The 21,645-nt window shown below is 35.2% G+C and overlaps 1 protein-coding gene across 2 annotated transcripts in view; it reads right to left on the minus strand.

The window, feature by feature from the left end:
• Positions 1–21,645, minus strand: part of LOC135161663 (RNA-binding protein fusilli) — a 52,798-nt gene that overhangs the window by 8,626 nt on the left and 22,527 nt on the right. For both annotated transcript variants that reach the window (XM_064119429.1, XM_064119428.1), the window contains exons 4-10: positions 15,486–15,575; positions 14,015–14,069; positions 13,203–13,313; positions 11,660–11,930; positions 10,474–10,689; positions 10,167–10,394; positions 7,799–7,997 (exon numbers count right to left, since the gene is read on the minus strand). In XM_064119429.1, coding sequence (XP_063975499.1) covers positions 7,799–7,997; positions 10,167–10,394; positions 10,474–10,689; positions 11,660–11,930; positions 13,203–13,313; positions 14,015–14,069; positions 15,486–15,575 — 1,170 coding nt within the window. The remainder of the gene's footprint in view (positions 1–7,798; positions 7,998–10,166; positions 10,395–10,473; positions 10,690–11,659; positions 11,931–13,202; positions 13,314–14,014; positions 14,070–15,485; positions 15,576–21,645) is intronic.

Here is a 21,645-nt window from a genome sequence, read left to right on the forward strand (position 1 = left end):
TTTGGCTAATTTTACTATGAATACGAGAATAAACATCTACTTCTACGCGCGAAAAATAAATAATGCCTTTTGTTATCGATTCGTGAATTGAAATCATATTTTCTAACATAAAATTGGGGGCTCGGTCGCCGTCAATCTTGCAAATATCGCTGAACTCATCAGGTCAATTGAAAATATTGCAACAATTTTTTAAATCTCTCCAATTTCTTTCCAAATCAGTTTTTTCAACATTCTCTCCTCCACGTGCTCTTACCAGAGATATTCGTGAAGATACCTGTATCAGCATTTTCCCCCTCGCCCCCTGTTTATCCCAATGTTCACAAAACGGTAAAAATCACTCTGAAAACCCCATGCATTTCCACACAAACAAAAAAAAAATACTGACCTGAAAAAAAAGTAAAATAATGTCCGGAAAGCCCCACGAGAATCCACAAATAGAGAGGAATTGAAAATACCAAAAATAATGATGAAAAAAAAAAATAAAAGTACGTCCCACGAGGTATAACAAGGATAAGAGCCCACCAAAACCCAGCAAGCGCATAGATATCCATGAGACACGATTACATTTATTAAACATGATTATTTGAATATTAATATAATCATCGATATACAGAGAGTATACAGCAAATTAAAAAAAATGTGTTCCAGGTATGTGTTCTGCGTGAGAGCATTACGTCATTCTTTCTCATTTTTTGTGCATTTTTTTGCACTATTGTGATACGGCAGTATAGCCTGATCCCATACAATTGCCATACCTTCATTATTTATAATAAAAATAAAAGAAATAAAATTTTCGCAGAGTCAAGTTCATTTAGCAAATGAACATGACGAACTGATTAGCTTTCGCTTGGGCAGAGGCATTGGAAAAGCAGAATATTCATTGATCCTGAAATCCATTAGGGTGCATCAATCAACCGTTTCATCCCCCAAAGATAATTGCAATTAATTGAAATTAATTAATTCATTTATTCGATTAATTAATTTAATTAACTGTGAAGAGAATGGACGAAAGCAAATGGAAATCTAATTAATTACATGTTCAATGGAATCAGTGGAGTGGTGAAGCGAAAAGCTAAAATTAAGAAGATGGTGAGAACAAGGATTTTTTAACAAAAAAATCACAAAATTGTTTTTCCAGAAAATCGAATTTCGTGAAAAAAAATTTGGGATTATTTTTATGAAAAGCCCGATATTTCTGAGATATTCCTGGAAATATGCGAGGATTATTGGGGGACTTTGTCTCCTTTCACCATTCCACCAAGTAATTAACACTAATTAATTATTATATGTATTTGGGGATGTAGAAACAACACTGACAGTCACCATATTAGCAGCCAATGACACCGGGTGAATGAATAATTCGAAATTTATTCTTCCACTAGCTTCTGTACTCGTAAATGCATAAAGAACAGGCACTGGTACTTTGGAAATTTAATTCGATGAACTTAATTGCAGAATTCAATCAATTCATCCCATTAAGTATAAACAAGTGGCAAAACTAAACTATGAAGAAATGTAAATAATTTTTCATACTTCAATATCACGGTTATCCAAGTATTGATTTAAAAAATTGAGTTAGTTTGATCTAGTTTCTTCTCATTTTCTGTTTTTTATTATTAAACACCACGAAATGAAGGCTCAAATAATCCCAGCGAAAGCCAACAGTGTAATGCGATTTTGTTGATAGTAATTACATGAAAATTTATGTAAACGTACAATGAGAATTATTTCCCCAACATTGCAAGGGGGAGTTTCCAATTCCCTCAGTGGGTCCATTTATTTTTGTACTTTTCTGGATTCAATGGATTTTAATGGAAACATTAAGATTCTTGCAATGTTCGTTGTACGTTTACGATGCTATAAGCAGTATAAAAAAGTTCGATGAATGATTAATCCATATTTTTAATCCTCTGATATGTTGAATAGAGTCTGTTTCCAATTAAATCAATAATAATAAATTTTCCCATCACAGTTGGAAGATTTGCATTCCTCGATTATTCACTTAATGAATTAATAGAAAAAATATTAATAATCCGCCGTAGAATTTGTAGAAAAAAAGTCAAAATTTTGTTACTCAAATAGTCATGAACAAACACCCATTTCTACTTGAATTCGATACAAAAAAAATTGTATTTTCATTCTTTAAAAATTGTGCAAAACTCATTTTATGTTTAGTATTCACATGAAATTGAAGAAGCCCAGTAATCACAACGAGACGAGGCTCGATATTTCATTAGGTTTAGGGTAATTATAATAACAATGATAATGCATTATTTTCCAAAACACCACTCCATGCAAAAATATGATAATTCATCAGGTCTTACCTCGAAGCTGAAGAAATAATACTGTGTTAATCAATCAATTGGCAAGAGTTTGTAAAATTACTCTCCTCCGGATCAACTAATGTCAAATGACAGTAAAATATACTTGCTAGAAAATTCTATTGAAATTATGTATATTATTTTATATACTTTTTAGATATTTTCCGTTTATTTCAGTTTTCTATGCTCAAAATTTGGTCTCTTTGATTTGCAGAGAGTGTGAGTAATATCGTCTATTTGGGAAAAACCCTCGACGAATTTTTAAAATAATTTTTCCACTTCTAAAACATGCAATCCGAGTTTTTAATTGACTTTTTAGTTAATTTTAATCTATTGTTTCAACGGAAAAATAGTTTTTTACCAAATTTTTTCGTTGAAAATACGATTAGTCACCGGAGCGGTTTTTATTTCTCCTGCTTCGAGATGAAATCATTAATTTTATCATGTAGAATCGTAATTAAGGTACTGCCGCGTTATTTAGTGAGCTCACATGGGGCAGTCGATTGTCAGGCATTTTGGCAAGGCTGAAGGAACAAGTATAATTACATGATAATTAAGATTTACGGCTCTAACACTTAAGCGATTTACAGGAAATTGAAAATCATGATGGAATCAAGCAAAGGAAATGAGGATCACATGTTCAGGAATCGATAGATATTGTGATACTCATGTTGAACAAAATGAAGAGGACAAGATTGTAAATTGATTTCTCGTCAAGTTCACGTTTTCCCAACATTGAACATCTTTTATGAACTAGTACCATCTCCAACTACTCCAAATAATGAGTTTGAAAATTTTAAAAAAGGCAAAACCGACAAAAAATCAAGTTTCTTCAACTTAATTGGAATCATCCGAAGGAGATAATAATTGTTTTCTGTAATGCGAGGTAAAATGGGACGGGTTGAAGATTTTTTTTCAAATTTACGACTACTTTGTGGCCTATCAAGAGTCAATCGATATCGATCAACCGAAGAAAAAAAATCATAGACATAGTCCCTCAATAGTAATAGACTAATGTTATATTTACTGTGGCATGCACGACGTAACTATCAGAGTCTCCGCTTTCTACTGGAATGAATAGATGGGAATGCAATGGAAATTATAAAGAATACGTTTTAGCTGCACAATAAAATTTATCGTATTTCGTGGAGTACTTGAGGTTAAAGTCGCATTAATGTATTGCAGGACGGTTTTACTGTCGACATTTTTATTCAACATGGGACGGAAAGTAAGAGAGAATGATAGAAAGTGGGTATTAAATTCTCCTAGCATTATTCAGTAGAAAAATTGAAAATAACAAATTATTTTCGATTTATAACGGAATATTTTTATAAAATTATACTTCTGAAATTTTTCCTTTTGTTACCATTCCGAAATATTCACTATACAATTATTATTAATGAAGTCCAGTCATTCTGACTTACATCCCTGCTATGGAACTAACTAATCCGTAAATATTTATTATAAACTCTAAATCTAATAAATAGAAAATATGTTATAATTCGTTGAAGGAAAATATTTTCATCAAAATATACACCGATAATTATTTTTTCAGATTTTATCAATTTATTCGTTTTTCCCGCAGTGAAAAATATGTTAAATATGTTATAATTCATTAGAGAAAAATATTTTCATCAAAATATACACCGATAATTATTTTTTTTCACATTTTCTCAATTATTTTCGTTTTTTCCTCGGTGAAAAATATATCTATAGATTATTATCATCACTCATAACATGTGCAATTTCAAGGCACTCGAAAGTAATCTTAAGCTAGAGAATAAATTTTCAAAATTCTATATTGCAAATTATTTTAGATTTTTAAAAATTAAAGACTAATTAAGTCTCTGAGATATTGCTTGTCGAATGAATGGTCGTGTCACAAGAATATAGTTTCGAGTTTAAGTCTCAGGATGAAAACCTAAGTACTTTATTTGCATTAAGACGTCCGCATTAGGGTACGTGTGCGTATACAAATAGATAATATATGAAAAAAATTATTATCAATATTGGTTATCGGAGTTTCAACTTATCACGATGGTCTTGATTGATTAGTCAATCAAGGAACGTTAAAAGTACGGTATATGGGGGATAAATTCGAGGAATATATGGTGGGGGGATAGTTCCTTGTGAGAAATGGAAACAACAGTCGAGAAATTCCACGTTTGAGGCAAGTGAAGGGGAGGGGGGTAAAGAGGTGAAATGCAATGATTTTAGATTCTAGATATTTAAGACTCTATAATTATCTCGATAATGAGGGATTTTAGAAGAAAGTATCAATATATTTTCTTTTATGGGAATTCTTTTATGGGGCAAATGTTTTTAGACATTTATTCTTTGCAAACTTTGTTATTCAGATTTCTAATGAAGAAAAATTTAGGAGAAACTGAAGAACCCAAAAATCAAACTCTTACATCTTGTTAAGTAGCAAACAATGCGTCCTTTTGAAGTTAATCGTTCGCTATTTAGGGAAATCAATTTCATGAATATATTCGTCATTGACTTCTCCAGATTTGGCAAATGTTTCATCATCGAACCAACCAATAGTTTTATAAGCAAATTTCGAAAAATTCTAATCAACTCAGTATTGAGATTTTAAGGTTTCTAAAAGTGAATAGATGAATTCGGTTTCATATTTCATTCGTTTTCAAACGAATTATATCATAACACCATCATAAAAAAATATATCCAAAAATTGCATTTCAGGAAAACAATCTCTCTAATTTTATCCCTACGCTAAGTCAATAACGAATCGAAAATTGAGAATAAATTCTGAAAATTTTATATTGCAAATTTACGTTTGTGTCTGCCGACATTAAGTGTCCTTGGGAATGTTCACTGTTGAGTAACTCTTGATTCATCTCAATTACAAGTAGTTTTACGACAAAAATTTTAGTGTTTTTATGTTTATAATTTTTCTGACTGAAAGCGGACTTAGAAAGGCCGTTCCAAAAAATGTATGGCTACATTTCCTGACCTGCAAACTATCTCAACAATGATCTAAAGCCAAGGATCCCCATCACCCTCTAGAGAATTGATAGGATAATTTTACGAATTAAGTTGATAATTATTAAATTTCTATTCATTACTTTATATGGTTTCTTACAACCTGTTAATTTCGAATTGAAACTTTCAATTCATGAACCTAATTAGTCTCAGCCCTTCGCCCTCTCAGCTGAATAAAGGCGTCGAGCCCAACTACCAAATTCTCCTATAAAATATATCCCTTAAATAATATGAGTAAAATTGAGCAAGATAAAGACCAAGAAGAGTGGGTTCAGCAGTGTAGAACAGCAAAAGGAAATGTCTGTCAAGCAGAGCATGTACAAACATTACTAAAATCAATCAATCATCAATCATTCATCATCAATAAATCATCCTAATTCATTGACGAATTGCGTATGTTGATTGTGATTTACAATTTAGCAGTCAGAATAAGGCGCCCAAGTCTCTTCAGGTCTATGAGAGCAGAATGGTTGATGGGTCTTTGAATGGGTGGCAAGATAGTGGACTAAGTCAATGTAGTATGAGATGATAAGTCAGTGCTTTACCCGTAGCAACACTACCAGCACCACGGCATGATGCATCATTGCTTGGCGAATCATTAGTTTAATTACTGGCACTAGCCACAAATCGTAAATCTTTATTTCTCGTACTAAAAATACGAAACCAAATGCGCGCGCCCTATTTGAGTCTTCCGCCTCGAAGACATTGACCAATTAAAAACAAATTTTACGCATGAAATTAGCCGATGACTAACTTAATTTATGCACTTGGGCTTTCATCGAAAGGATAGGGTGTTTTTGATATTTTCTCCTGAACGCCCGAATCTATTATTTCAGGAAGTGATCGACATAGATTATTTTGTTCAATTTTTATTATTATATATTTTTTTAATTTGATTACCCGTCACTCAGAAACATTATAAATTGAAAGCCCATTTGTTTTAATATCGAGGAATGCTGTGATCATAGAAGATCTGAATAATGAGACCCGATGAAACAGGAAATCTTTTAACGCATCGCAAGTGGACAATTAAAATTTTAAAATATGTCCATAAATATTTCCATGAATATTTCCATGAATATTTGGTCTACGCTTCTATAAGCACTAACTAAGTACTTTTTTCAACATAATTAATGAAAAAATGTACTACTAATAAACTTATCAGTTGTCACTTTCCTGGAGATGTTTCCTGGACAGTGACAGCTGATCAGCAGTATATTTTTTAATTCAGTAATTTAAAAAAGGGCTTATTTAGTGTTGATAAAAGTGTAGACAAACAAATGATAAATTGTTTTTTTTAATTCAAGTGCCTTAGTCAGGGCAATGGTGTAGTTGCTAGATGAAATGATTTCCTGTTCTATCCTATCTCTATCTACGATGGCGACTGGCAGGTCGTCATTGCTATGGTAATTACACATTATCCATATCCCCTCCAATAAAAACAGTAATTTTTTTTAATGACTCCAAAGCATCCGAACCTTAGAGCGCCTTCTGCTAAAAAACCACTTTTCCATATAAAAATATGCTCTTCCGAAATTTCCAAATGGTCTTTACGTTTTCTTTCCACCTAAAATTATAATCTTTGAGGACCTCTGAGTGTCGGGTATTCGAGTTAACGTTTTTAATAAAAATTAGACAAAATAATGTATGTCACGCCCTGAAGACAACGAACCTAGACCTTATCTGGAGACCTCCCCAACTGAAAATCCCTATCATCTTCAGTGTTAACCCTCTCAATAAAGCCCTATAATCGAACCTCGAAAACCCCTTTAACTCATAGCATTTCCCCTCTACCCCTAACCAACGAGCCCCTCAAATCTGTGGATAAAATTGAGCGGGATAAAGAGCAGGAACCGTGGATCCAGCTGTGTGGAATGCAGCAGCAGCAGCAGGAGATGTCTGCCAAGCAGGACGTTTAGGAACGCTACCAACCCCATCGGCAGGAAATGCATTATCCCAGGGTCTCTTCAGTCCCATGAGAGCAGCATGATTAATGGGGGGTGTTTGAATGATAGGTGGCAAGATGGTGGGATGTGGTTGGGGTGTGCGCATAATTGGTATTCTCTGTGGCATATTGAAAAATAATAATGATGGATGTGGTTGATGCTGATGTAATGCAGCATGAGGTGACATTGTGTAAGTTGATATTTGATGCTGACCAGGTGGTGGTAGTGCCAATGCTTTACTGGTACTTGCACCACCACCACCACCTGGTGATGATGCAGCATTGCTGGTGGAATTATTAGTCTGATTACTGGCGATAGCCATCAACCACAAATCCTGATTTCGCATTGCTTGAACCTGTGCCTGAGCCTGTGCTTGAGCCGCTTGTACCTGAGCCTGTGCCTGTGCCTGTACTAATGCGTGTATATCCCATAATGGGGCCGGTTGGGTCTGTTGGACGGGTAGTTGGGGGGGTTGAGCGGCTGGTGCCGCTGCTATTGCCGGGGGTGTGTGTGTGCTCAACGTACCGGATGACAGCAGCGATTTAGCGGGCAGTGGTGCAGCACCAGTCAACACCAAGTGCATGTCATCACCACTGCACTGGAATACCTCGATGTAACGCTGCTTTTTGCCAAATATCATGTAGCGGTGGTGACGCTGGGACGCACAGGCAAATGCTGAATTCTCACTGTCCATTTGGATGAAGGCCTCGCCCGAGGGTTGACCCTGAAAGAAAAAAATAAGGATTAGGGAGAATTAAATGACTGGGGTTTAGGAGGCATTTTCTTTATAACGTCATTTAAGTAGCTCGACCGGTGGGTTGAAAGTTTAACGATCGGGTACACTGGTTTGGACTAGTTTTATGTTTTAAATTGTCATACTAATGGCACCAGTAATTATTTGCCAAAGCTATAGGTAGTCGGCGTAGCCTAAATCAAATGCCAGGAAGCATTGATAGTTTAGTGCGGATTATCTGGGGTTTTCCCCAGAATGGGCTAAAACTTTTCGGGTGGCGCTCATTAACAGTTAATCTGTCCAGACCAACATCATCACCCCACCATCCTTTTTTTATACCTTTGGGGCTTCCGGAGAAACCGGGAATGGGTTTAATTCTTATAATGTAACTTTCGTTAGGTCACATCGATTTGCTCACACTGAGCAAAGAATTATTTTTAAATTGGAAAAATCAAACATTTGTTTGCAATACTGGGATCGTCGGTACCACCCCTTTTCGATGCCCTTTTAACAAATCAACAAAGAAGTGTATTTTTTATTTTACATATTTCTCATTTTATATTGATATATTTATAATTTTCGCGAGAGCTTTTATTTTGCAAAAAAAAATCAAGAACAGCACAGCAATTAATTTGTGTTTCTCTGGAAATTCTCTATGTTGACAAAGCTAAGACCATCGATACTACCCCTTTTCGATGGCGTTGTAAAAAATCCACAAAGCAGTTTTTTTTTTGCTTCGATATCATGTACTTCAGAGTTTTCCTAATTAAATCTTCAGTAGTACTATTGGGCCGCGGAGATGAGAAGTCAGGATTTTTCACTCGTATTAAAATAGGCAATTCCCTTAACCCGTACAAAAAAGAAACTTCTTGGACGTCAGTACTCCGAAACGGGTAAACATTTTTCAGGAAATCATGAGTCCTTTGAGGGAATAATTATGGCACATTAAAAATCACGGGAAATCCCCCGAGGTGATTTAATCCGTCGCGCCAAAGGGGATTATAGTTGCAGGTATGCCGGCACCTGTGGGGTAACAGAGGGAAGGGCCTAAGGGATGATACTCTTGGAAACGCCTGATTGGTTCTCGATGACCAACGAACTCGGAGGCAATAATGACACGATTTTGTATAAAAGGCGGCTTCTAGTTCGGAGCGACATCACAACCCGAACATTCGTTGCGGTAACAACATCGTTCTACAAAATTAAACTGACAAATCGTCCACTTGAATTTTTGGAAGACTTCCGGCAGATCATTTACTAAGGTAAGTTTCTATGAAATTAAATAAATTTTCAATCGCTCCATTTTACTCAGCGTTTCAAAATAATTAATTCTCGATTATTGTTCTGTTTCAGATGCCTGCACTTAATTCATCACCCGCATCAATGAATCCAGCTGAAGAAGGTGCCAGGGAGCGTATGTTTCCACCCAGGAATAGGGGATTCCCACCTGTACAATATCAGATGACGTTACGACGCTGCTGCTGCGGCGGGTTGGTTTGGGTACGAACGCCAATGTATGCATTGCCTGTTCATTCAGGAAGGAGGAGAGAAAGATGCACGGCGAACATTCATGTGGAGAATGACGACGATAGTGATGTTGATCGATGATTGTAATTTTCGATCACTTGAACCATTCATTTTGTTCATTTTGTCATGTACCAGACAGGAGTTAGTTGACAATCTAATTGAATTGTACTGTACGCAACTTTTCACAACTAAAAAATGTGCAGATGCAACTCATAAAAAATATGCTGAAATTGTATGTAAATATCTGAAAAACTCTAATTTACGAATGTAAATCGAATTAGGCCATAAGGGAAAAGTGTAAAATAGTCTGTGTGACGTTAAAAACAGTGTAAATACTCCCCGCCTTATACCGTCTACATCACTTGTAACAAATAATAATAAATAATAAAAAAAGTTTTCTAATATTTAAAGAATTTCAATCATTTGTTTATAATCATCATAACTTGAAAATTAAGGATTCAGCGCAAATTATACTTTTGACGCCGTTGAATGTGAATAAACTAAAACTTCATACCCCAATTCAATTGACAAATTTCATAAGTCAAACTGGCTGGATTTAGTGTACCGAATCGTAAAAGTCACTTCTAAAATCCTCAGTTCATTATTTTCAGTTATTATTAATGAAGAACATACCTGTGCGTTGTAAACCATATGAACTCCACGATAAACAATATGTTTAGCGTATTCACCCATGAACTCCAGGATGTGCTCAACAAGAGCCTCATAAGGTAGTCCACGTAATCTAACACAGTCTTTTCTCGTTCCCGACGTGATGACATATTGAGGAAGCAATTGCGGTGGCAGCGGCAACATCGGTGGAATATCAGGCTGTGGTTTAGCATCAATTGCTCTATTCAATACCTGGGATCATTATAGGAAACATTAGATGATTGAATTAATTGAATCAACTCGGTATAAATGGAAAATGTAATGAGCCCACCTGTTGCACTTCTGCCGTTGTACTGCGAAAGAGTTCAATGTATCTGACGCCAATGCAGTCGCGATGCTTGCTCAGAGCTTTCTCAGCATCTTCCTCTTTAGCGAATAAGACGAATGCATCTCCCGTTGCTCGGCCATCTGGCTTTTTCACGAATAATACACCTTCCTCAGCGTCCAACACCTGACAAGGATTTTGACCGTTGGCGAAAAATTCAATCTGTTGAAGAAAATGGTAAACTTTTTAGTGGTTTTATCGCGATGCACGGTAGTGCGTGGGCCAAGAAAGAGTTTGTAAATTACTCTAAATGTCCATCTCGAGCCTAACCGACTCAGGCCGAGATGTACCGAGTATAGACGGAAAGAAATTTTAGAGAAAAGTTAGAGTTCCAGGGAGTGAAACAACGGATGAAGGCCAGTTTTATCGGGAAAATTGGCCTTTCAAGTTTAGTTTTTCCAACAAAACGTGACCTAAAGTCAAGTTACAATAAAGTCCATGAAATATGAAACCTGTGTTTTTAATTTAAAAAAAACTATGAAATTTACTGAATAAATTTAGCCCTAAAATCCCTCTTTATATTACATAACAAAAGAATCGTGGAACTATCCGATAATTTCGAAGGTCATTTGGGCTTAACAACCTAGTATTTCCCTTCCTACAATATTCCATTTTGTTCTGTTCGCGTAATTATTTTTTAACAATTCTGACAGGTAAACAAACTCAGAAATTATGCCATATTTAATTACCCCTCATCAACGTTGACTGAACCCATTGTCAATTCTACTATGCTACTATGTACAGAGTCGCCAGTGGTAACTCAAAATTGTCTAGTAACAAGTTACAAAATTCCCAATTTTTTTGAATTCTGATAATATTTGGGCCAAGTTTTAAAAATCTAGTTACAAATTAATTTGCACAAAAAAAAAATAAAATGAAAAAACGCTCCAATTGACACGTTTGCGTAACTTGCTTATCATTCGTCAGAGCCAATCGGGCTTTTAGAATTTAATCGTAGCTGTGATAGACTTAAATTATTCATTGTAACCCGACGATTGATGAATTTTAAATTTGATGAATGCATACTTCTATCTAAAAAAAAAAATCCAAACCGCATATTTAGAGGGCTACTAAGGTTTTATCTAAGAGGAAAATCCCTCTATTCGGTAGCAAAGATAGTGAATGAACTCACAACTTGTTTAGCTACGCAGTCATATGGTAGTCCTCGCATTCTGACGATGACTTGAGCTCCTCTGGATAAGAAAGCGTGAGCTTCCCCGCTCGCACCACCAGCAACTCTGACGAACTCTTCGCCAGATGATTTGTACACTTCGATGTACCTGGAGCCAATGTGATGCTTATGCCTTTTCAACGCCATGTCCCTGTGTTCTTTACTCACAAAACGTACAAGTGCCTCGCCGTTACGTCTGCCCATAGGGCTCAAACACAACGCAACTCCACCCCTGTTGATACAAAATATTAGTTAAAAAATGCTTAATTGGTTGTCTGAGAATAAAGTGTCAGATCGAAGCATAGTTGAGTGCACATGAACAAATTTTCCTCACAAGTTCAGTAATAGTAGTAATAATAAATTATTTGTCACATTCTTCATTGTTGAGTTAAAATGCTAATAAAAAGGTTTACCGAGACCTAAAGCAATAAATGAAAGTAAAATTCTATTGCATTGATCACTAGCATGTTCCCAATTTTCATAAAAAAATATTACATTATTCAATGACTATTTCTTAGCAATTTGTTGTACTATAAAAAATTCTCTCAATAGTAGAAAACCGTATTTAATAAATTTTAAAAACTTTCAAAAACTCTGATTCAATTTATTTAAATGGATCAATGCACAATGTGTCAATTTAATAGACCATAACGTGGTTTATTAATATCAATTCAATAATTGGGGAAGACCCTAGTCTCCGGACTAGGGTCATTAAAATTAACGAACATGTAAAACGGAAAATTTATCTTGCATTCCATATTTTGTAACATCACAGGAGTTGTCAAATAAGATTTTGGATGAGGTCGAAAGGGAATGAGGACTATTCTATGATATTGCAGGATAAATTCGCAACTCTTTTTTATTTCCACTTGAATTGAAATTTCACCCCCTCCCCACCACAAATCCAACTGTCCATGAAATTCAAATGACTATTCAATTCTGCGCGATCAAAAAAAATGTAGAAAGAAATAGGACTCACTCTACTTCCATTGAATTACTTCGTGATTAATTATTACGAGCAAATTCTAAGAAAATCAGATTCATACCTCTTCATTAAATTTACGTAAATGAGTTCTCAATTTCAAGAATGTACAGACTTTTTAAATTTAAGCTAAGCCAGCGACGAAGTGATTCGATGACTAGTGATCCTTGACCCATGGTAACTCTTATCTGAGTTTTACAGATCATCTGAAGAATTCCCATGTCAGTCTATTTATCGTTGCTATTTGAATTGTGTAATCGCTGATGTTTATAAACATATGTTGGCTATGCGTTGAATAGACTTTTATAGTCAAAGGTAATGATTTATGATTTATGAAACTTGCACATTTACTGGAACAATTGTGAATAAGCTCAATTACCTTTGTCAATCCGTGAGAGCTTGTGTAGCAAGTATTTATCGATTATTGACGAGCTATGTATTGTTAAGATGCAAGTGAATATTAACGACCTTCATTTGGTGATAATGAGAAAATAATTAACGATAATGTGGAATAAAACTCACTTGGCCACATTCAGTCCTCTGAAAAACTTAGCAATGTCCTGATCCGAGGATTGCCAAGGTAATCCACGTGCTCTTACTACACAATTATTGTCTACTTCCTCATCCTTGGAACTGTAACAGAAATGATATCCGTCATATCAATCTCACATGTTAATTTGTTAATTTAAAATGACTTGAAATTTACTATTTTTTCCGCTAAAATTTTGTGGCTTAAACTGGATCAATGGCGCAAGAAAAAATATTATATCATCAACGATTTCATAATGAATATTATAAATGAGTTAATCCGCATTATTTACAAGCAATTATATGACCAAATTGAATTTATATGACTAATGAGAGATGGAATTTCCATATTTGCCTGAAGCGGAAATTTAATTCTTAAAGAAATAGACTGATTATCAATTCAGATTTTATCAAAGTTTTTCCTGTCATATTTTTTACAAAAAATGATTTTTGTTTTTTTTGCCATATAGTAAATACCCCAGGGGTGTAGATAAAATGTAGATATCAAAACCAGACAGGTTGCACAGAGAGAAATTTCTCCAAAAATTGTAAAAATGGCACTAGTACGAAAAAGAGTAAAAATTAAAATGCTGTCAGTGGAAATTCTATTGCCTTAATCGTCAATTTTTCCCAAATTCGCAGGAATATTCTCCGGAACTTTTAGCAAAACTCAGAGGCAATTTTCCCTTAACTGCATTAGATTTTTTTCGCAAGCGAATAACCTTTTTCCAGTACTTCTACTGAAATGTTCATGGAAAATTTCTCTCAGTGCATGTTATAACATAAAATGAAGTTTTTCAACGTACCATATACCGGGTTCCAAAACAAGATTTATAACTTCAGGATTCTGGAATACGTGGCCTGAAACAAGAACGACTTTTTAATGGAAACTAATTACCCATTAAGAGAACAGGTAAATTTTGGGACTAGTTTTGGGAACAACCTGACCATCTCATACGTGACTGGTTTGTCAACGGTTTCATGTAACTGTACACCCCCATCCTGTCTCTCATTTCTGAAACATTCTTTCATCATCCCTCCCCCCTCCTCACCCTTGAGACTTCGATTATGAAGAGCTCAGCAGAAATACTTATTTTGGTTTTAGCTGATTCAGGGGGATCGCTCTCGATTCAGGCTTATAATGCTTCATATTTAAGTGTATTCTAAGAAGGGGCCTTTATTTATTGCACCAATTAATTTACTACTTTATTTCGAAGCGTATCCAAATACGCTGGCCTTTTTGCTTCCGAATAGAAGTTTTTTTCCCCTTCGAAAGGATTTTCTACTTTTCTATTAAAGTTGAATAGAGTTGATCAGAGTTTTCGTTGGAGTTTTATTTATTCCAAAATTTTCGAACAATGATTTTGTTAGTTCAACTTTACAGTTCCAAATTTTTTAGTTGACAATATGTTCAAAATTTGAAAATTAGGAACGTCCATTATTGAGAAAAAAATGATGGAATAAACAAATAATTTTTGAAAATTACGGTTATTAAGGTTGGAATAACCTTTTAGTTAATAATCAATGAATTGTTCAGCAAATGTTCTTTAAAAATATGAAACTGACCAGTGACTGTTAACTCAGATTCAATGTTACGATCATAAACAACTCACATATATGTACACTAGCTATGGTAAAAGAAATATATATGCAAATTCAACTATATTTGTTCAGAAATGCTTGAATACAAAAAATTACTAAATGGCATAGTAATGTTGTTCAGGCCTGCAGTTAGCGCCGATATTGTAAGGCACACAGTCATTTTTATCGGGGTAACACTATAAAACTTCCCAGATTTTTCTCTCCGTGTACTGATAATCATAAATCGTAGGAAATTTACATACAACTATCTTGTCTCTAACTTAGAAGATTACTATTACATCACCATTGTTATTTCATTACAGAATTAATTCCTCATCCGCAATAATTAAATCGCCGATAAGAAACTCCCCTAGCCCTCGTTTCGCACAAAACAAACGTTTTCCAGATCAAAAATAGATTTGAAATTACCGAATGAGGAAGAAAAAGTAATAATTAATTTCAAAAAAAATCTGAGTCAACTTAACATTAGGTTGTTCTTTTCAACAATTTTACAGCTTACGCTACTGTTGATTCAACCAAAGATTGTTTGAGACGATATTCCTTTTAGAACCCATCGTTTTTATCTTCACCGTGACCAAGCAATTATAACATGCAACGACGTTCATTCTATCGAACTAATGTATTCATATGTAATATAAAAAAACATAACACATGCATGCAATACATCTGCCTTACCATCCTTGATCATCCTCTGAATAACATTAATCATATCCTGAACCTCCCTAACGTGAAAATCATTCTCTACATCAGCTGCTATTCCAAAATCTGATGAAACATCTAGTTAAGGAAGAACAGTACTTGAAATTAGTGGTTTATGTCCTCAACAGTTATAACAATCACCACCTATTTACTCTACCAGCTACAATAAAGTTTATAATGACCTGAAAAAAATCGCATTTCCACTGGAAAATTATCCAAAAAATTTGAATTCGTCCTTTACCGCGCCGGAAGGAAAATCCGGGCGATATTTTACTCAAAGGAAATGACTTCCACTCCTTTTTTTGACATCTATTCAATCAATCGACGGTCCAAATATGCCATTTTATTCATCTAAATAACGGAAGTTATGAACCGAATCGAAATATCAAACCCAACTGCGTATCGTTAAATTTCTCACTCTGCAGTATCGTCGGCCAGTTTATGACCTTTAATCCGGCACTTTCAGTGATAAGAATTGCACCATATTCAGCCTGAGCTTTTCACGGATACAGAATTAACTGAGACTGGCGATCTTCGTGACCTGAAGTGCCAGTAAAGATTTGGAGACAAAAAGCGTTGTGAGGAGATAAGTTCAGATCCAATGAATATCTAAACTATTTTGTCAACAGTATGAGGAGATGAAGTGTGCAAAAACTCTTGATAAACTTCAGTTTGTGATGATTTTTTCTATCGTATACTAAAGAGCTTTGACGATATTGCTTTATTGACTGGGGAAAAAATCGATATACGTCATTCAAATTAGAAATGCATTGCATTTCGTAGTTTTGAATGCATCATAAAAATGAACGACAGAGGTGAATGATAAATGAAAGACAAACATACGACCGACGCCATTCGACAGAGGTAATGTGACCGATACTTTCCGCGGTATTAAATTTTGGAGGGAAACTCCTTTGGCGACTTCGATTGCGTTGGACGCTTAACGCTTCAGTGGAGGGGGAACGACGTTGAACGTTGAACGTTTAACGCCCCTCGGAAGTAGAAGAGCAAGAGAGGGGGAAAGAGTATTTTAGCTATCCTGATCCAAATGTAAATATTATGCCCTAATTTCCCTTGGAAAATCCACTTTAAATTCTTGTCAGACGAATATTTAATTGGCAAAATTATATTTTTCTCTCAGCGTACGTGTAATGGCTCACAAAATTTCAGATCAATCATAGCAACGACTTTTCATGAAAATACTTGAACATTATCACATTAAATATACTGTTTACCAATCAGTGAACGAAAAGGTAACAGCTGCTACATTATCTAACGATCAAGAATTCATTGACCAAACTCAGCTGAACTGAGGCCGACAGCTTGAAACCTACGCAAAACCCGCGAACACTTCCAATCTGATAAATGTTCAAGTCTAAGACGGATTATCTACTAACTAAAAATTGTCATATTTTTCTAACAATTAATTTTCCGCACGGTACAAGGCACTGAGTTTGCGAATAAAACCGCAAAACTACAGATATTATAATATTTCAGACGAATCTCATTACTGAAGGTGTTACGTAATTATTTTTTAAATTACCTGAAACTTTACGGCGGTTGAATTAAAAAAATTGGAGCGAGTACAACATCGCATCCTCTTAACATCTAATTCATCTCAACTACAATCTAATCCAAAACCGGTTCTGCCATAATAACGAGAGCCAGACAGTTTCCTGAGCTGAATCCACACTAAGAACTGAATAAAAATACATGAAGTTATTAATTTAAAAAACTGATATCCACGATTGAATGGAATTTAACGGGAACGATCACCGAAGACTGAAATCCCTTGATGCCCACCTGGAACAGGTGGTTTTTGTTGTATTAACATCACATCCAACTACGGTATCGCAGTACAGTATCGCACTCATCGTCATTGAATTATTTCACAATGAAAGACTGAATTTCATTTCTACTGACTGCACAAAACGACTGGTATGGGCCGTCGAAAAAATAAATAAATAAATAAATAGAGTCCTGCATTCACACGTGCTAGTCTGTTGCGATCACTCTAGAGTCGAAGAGGGGAAGGGAGGGGGGGGGGCTATGCCACTCCACTTTCATCCACTCCAAGGTCATGCTCCGAGGCAGTGAAAATAGTGGAATGGATTTGTCTGCAAATGCGATAAGACGACCTGTTAATTTGGAATTTAGTCCAGTGATTTTTGATTCTTTATAACAAATAGGGATTCAGAGGATGAAAAGTATAACAATAGATAGATTGGAGTTCCATTGCGAACAGTGGGTGGGCTGACTTGTATCAGCAAAATTTATAATTAATTAAAAACCATCGAAGTTTGGGTAGAATCATTCTTTGAGCTCAGATTTTGTCGAGATGTTATGGCAAAAAATTTGTAATTTATTAATAATAAATGTAACAACTGAATTTTCCGGAATTTACGCCAAAGCATCAGCTGATCGTTCCACCTAGTTGGAAATGGAATGGCCCTGAGTCACGTGATGCGCGACATGCGCAGTGAATCCCGCGGGATCACGTGACTCAGGGCCGTTCCGTTCCCGATTCGGAGGAACGGTCAGTTGATGCTTTGGCGTACGGTACGCCAAAATCAGTTGATAATTTTTTATTAATTAACTACACATTTTTTGATATAACACCTCGATTTGAGATGAGAGAAAATTTTACAAGCTACAAAACATTATTTTTTTGTACGCGAATATATGTTGCAAATGGAAAGGATCTCGGACCGAAAGATGGTTGTAGCAAGACTTTGATGGTTGTTAATTAATTATAAATTTTGCTGATGAAAGAGAAGTATTATGTAGACAAAATGAACGAGTTATCGTGCTCCCTCTAGTCTCATCTATTTTGTTCTTCCGAAATATTTATATTTCCGGATCTAGGAAACATTTATTGCTTTATTTCTGGGGGCCTTCGTTTATATTGCAGAAAGGAAAAGTCTGGCTGGGGCTTTCTCGATGTAGATTTTTTTCCCAAAACTACATCTGGTGACCAGAGAGGGTCAAGATCGGAGAGAGAGAGGTACTCATCCTGTAAAGTACGTTTGACCGTGTTGAGTGTCTAGAGTCAACACCAACCTTTTAATAATAATTCTCAATATTTAAAATATCCAATGTGATCCTCTATTTTTATCCCCGAAATTTAATAAGAGGAATAAGATTTGGAAAAATCATTCTTTTGTTGTTCTGTCACTGGGATTTCTTGAATTGCCCACACGGAGAGAAAAATTCTTGAAAAATTACGCGCGTGTTGCGTAACCCGCCAGTCAAAACAATATTCGGTAAAAATTACGGAACAGTTACGTACTTTTTCAGTGAACTTTCAGGAAAAAGTCCAGAATGTTCGGGAAAAGGATGAAACGTTCAGTGAAAAAATTTGTCACTGTTCCGTAATTTTTACTGAACACTATTTTGACCTGCAGATCATGGACTAGACACGTAATTTTTCAAGAATTTTTCTCTCCGCGCAATCGGTTGTACATCGGTTCGATAATGTACGGTAAAATTTTTGTAAAACCGACTGTTTGTTTCCTCCTCAAGATCGCTTTATCCGTGAATTTTCGGATGGAGAGTTTATTGTAATCACTCCGAAAATGGAAATTTGGTTTGTTGCCGTATCTCCGAGTTTCGAGATGTCTTTAATCGGTCTGGATCATTTCCTAAAATTGAACGTTTCAGGACCGGTGTTATATCATGGTCACGAGTAAAAAATCAGAGTACTGTGAATGATATATTTCCGCAGTAAATTTTCATTTTTACGAGTGCTGAAACATGTGCGCCCATTTTGTTGTCAACAGACTCTCCTAATATATAAATAAATAATTCGACTTGATTTTTTCTGCACCTTTCCCTATGCGATTTAGATCCAATTAGATTTTGGATGAACTGGGGCCAATGATTTTCAGTTTTTTGTCAGAAAAAAAACCGAAGCACTAAAAATCGTACGAAAAAACCCGGATAAATCTGATGTCGCATTGGTCGAGCTGATTTTTGATAAATGAGAGATTTAAATCACTATGTACTCTGTTACAAGACAATTTTTGTATTCTGGGGAAGAAGTCTTGAAAGTTTCACCGGTTAATTTTGTTTATAACATTTGCGAACACAATTGCATACGAAGCGTTGATGAATTTATTGAAAAATTAACGTCTTCTTGGTTTCAATATCACGAATTACCGCGGAGCTGGCGAATCAATTTCAATTCGTTCTCTTTATTGATAATTCTGATATTACATTTTTAACAAACATTTTCTTATTCGTAAATAATTCAGTTCAACTTCAGTTTTTAACAATTGTCTCGGGAACTATCAGTGGTGGTAAATTGTTTATGAAATTGGTTTTAATTCTCAGGTGTCGTTGCAAGAATGTTCACTCCAAAAAAATTAAAATATTTGTCAAAAAATATATGAAAAAAACAACTGACGGTGACTTAATTTTACTTTACTCCTACTTTTTGAAAAATATTTCAAAGCTATGTGACTACCGAAATTGTTGGACAGATTTTCCTTAGAACCCGTGATTTGTACATAAAACGAATGCAATAAAAATGCAGTTATCATAAACTTATTGTCATTTTCTCCAGTCGATACTCATTTCCAAAAATATAACACCCAAAATTTCACCTCAAAAACTTGAAAAAACTGAATTGGAATAAATTTCACTTTGACCTCACTTCTTACCCAACATTCAAAAAATATTCAACAATCCAAAAATTATTGTGCCTAAACCCTCAACAGCCAGTGAAATCAATTATTTCCCACTTCTCTACCGAACTAGTGTTGTTTTTCTTCACCTAGACATTTCCAATTGCATTTCATTTATTGCATGTTATTATAAACATACCTGTCGCGATCCTTAATCGATCCAGTAGATTAGCGTCTCAAAGTTCACACCAAACACGTAAAAACTTCACGTAAAGATTAATATTATTTTTCAACTCTCCACAATTGCCCCCCTGTTCTCTATCTCCGCAACTCAATTCTTCTTCGTAAGAAAAAAAAACTGACTTCTCGCCGTTATCTTGAATGGCCCCGAGTATCGGACAGATGCGTACGGTACGGGATTTCGGAACGGATTGGTGGATTGGTGGATGGAAGTCGGATGTCAGGCTGAGTTCGAACTGACGACTGTTCACAGTATGTGTGTTTTGTCGACTAGTGTAATACGAGAACATACCACCATAGACTGTATGCAGGCAGTGGTGTATACCGTCCTTTTTGCATTGTACTCAACATATTCGTTTCTGAATGAGTTGTAAATAAATGGCCCAGAATGACGGCGTTGAAATTTCTCATTGAGGTAAAAAAAACGTCTGGAATTAACGATAAAATGAGTGAGTGAATTTTTTCAAGTGCCAAATGATTCCAATTATGCTGTGTTATTCATTCCAATCGGTGTTTTTATACTGCATTAATGTGGGTTCTTCAACAAAAGTTCTCAACGTCGTACGGAGGGCGGTAATTGTTGCGCCGCAGTAGCATACGCCGACACAACAATGACTTTGAACAATTTAGAAAATTGAATTATTTATGTTAAAAAATGTTAAATCATCTAGATTATTTTAAAAGTTTCTAAATAATTTTTTTTTTAATTTTAAACATTTGAAAATTATCTGGATGATATATTTGCAGAAATTTTGCGGGAAACTTCACTTTAACTTTTTTTTATGTTCGATTTCGCAGTTAATGATGTTCAGGAGATACATAAAAATGGTACCAATTCTTAAAAATTTGTTGAAGAACGTCGTTTGAACTTAATAAATTATTGAAAACGGCCGTTTCACCCGTTTTTTTCTGACAGAAGTGGAAAAATGTCCGGGACGAACATAAAATTCCAGCCGATATCAGGAATTTCATTCATATATGAAAAATTAATGAACACACCATCTACGAATATAATAACATCCATTCGGAACGTTTTTCAGTCGTATTTAACAAAAAACGTCAAAAAAAATTGATGCGTGCGCAGCTTAACGTCGCGACAACAACGCACTTGATTATCGGGTGGGGATAAACGCGGTATATTCAAAAATATTCTAAACGATATCGCGGATTTTAATGTCTAAAAACAATGCGTCAAATAAATATTAATGAATATGTTCCGAAATAACGATTAAGAAAACTCATAAAGTAATCATAATCAACGGAAAATAACG

The sequence above is a fragment of the Diachasmimorpha longicaudata genome, chromosome 4 (genome assembly GCF_034640455.1).
Source record: "Diachasmimorpha longicaudata isolate KC_UGA_2023 chromosome 4, iyDiaLong2, whole genome shotgun sequence".
Lineage (NCBI taxonomy): Eukaryota > Metazoa > Arthropoda > Insecta > Hymenoptera > Braconidae > Diachasmimorpha > Diachasmimorpha longicaudata.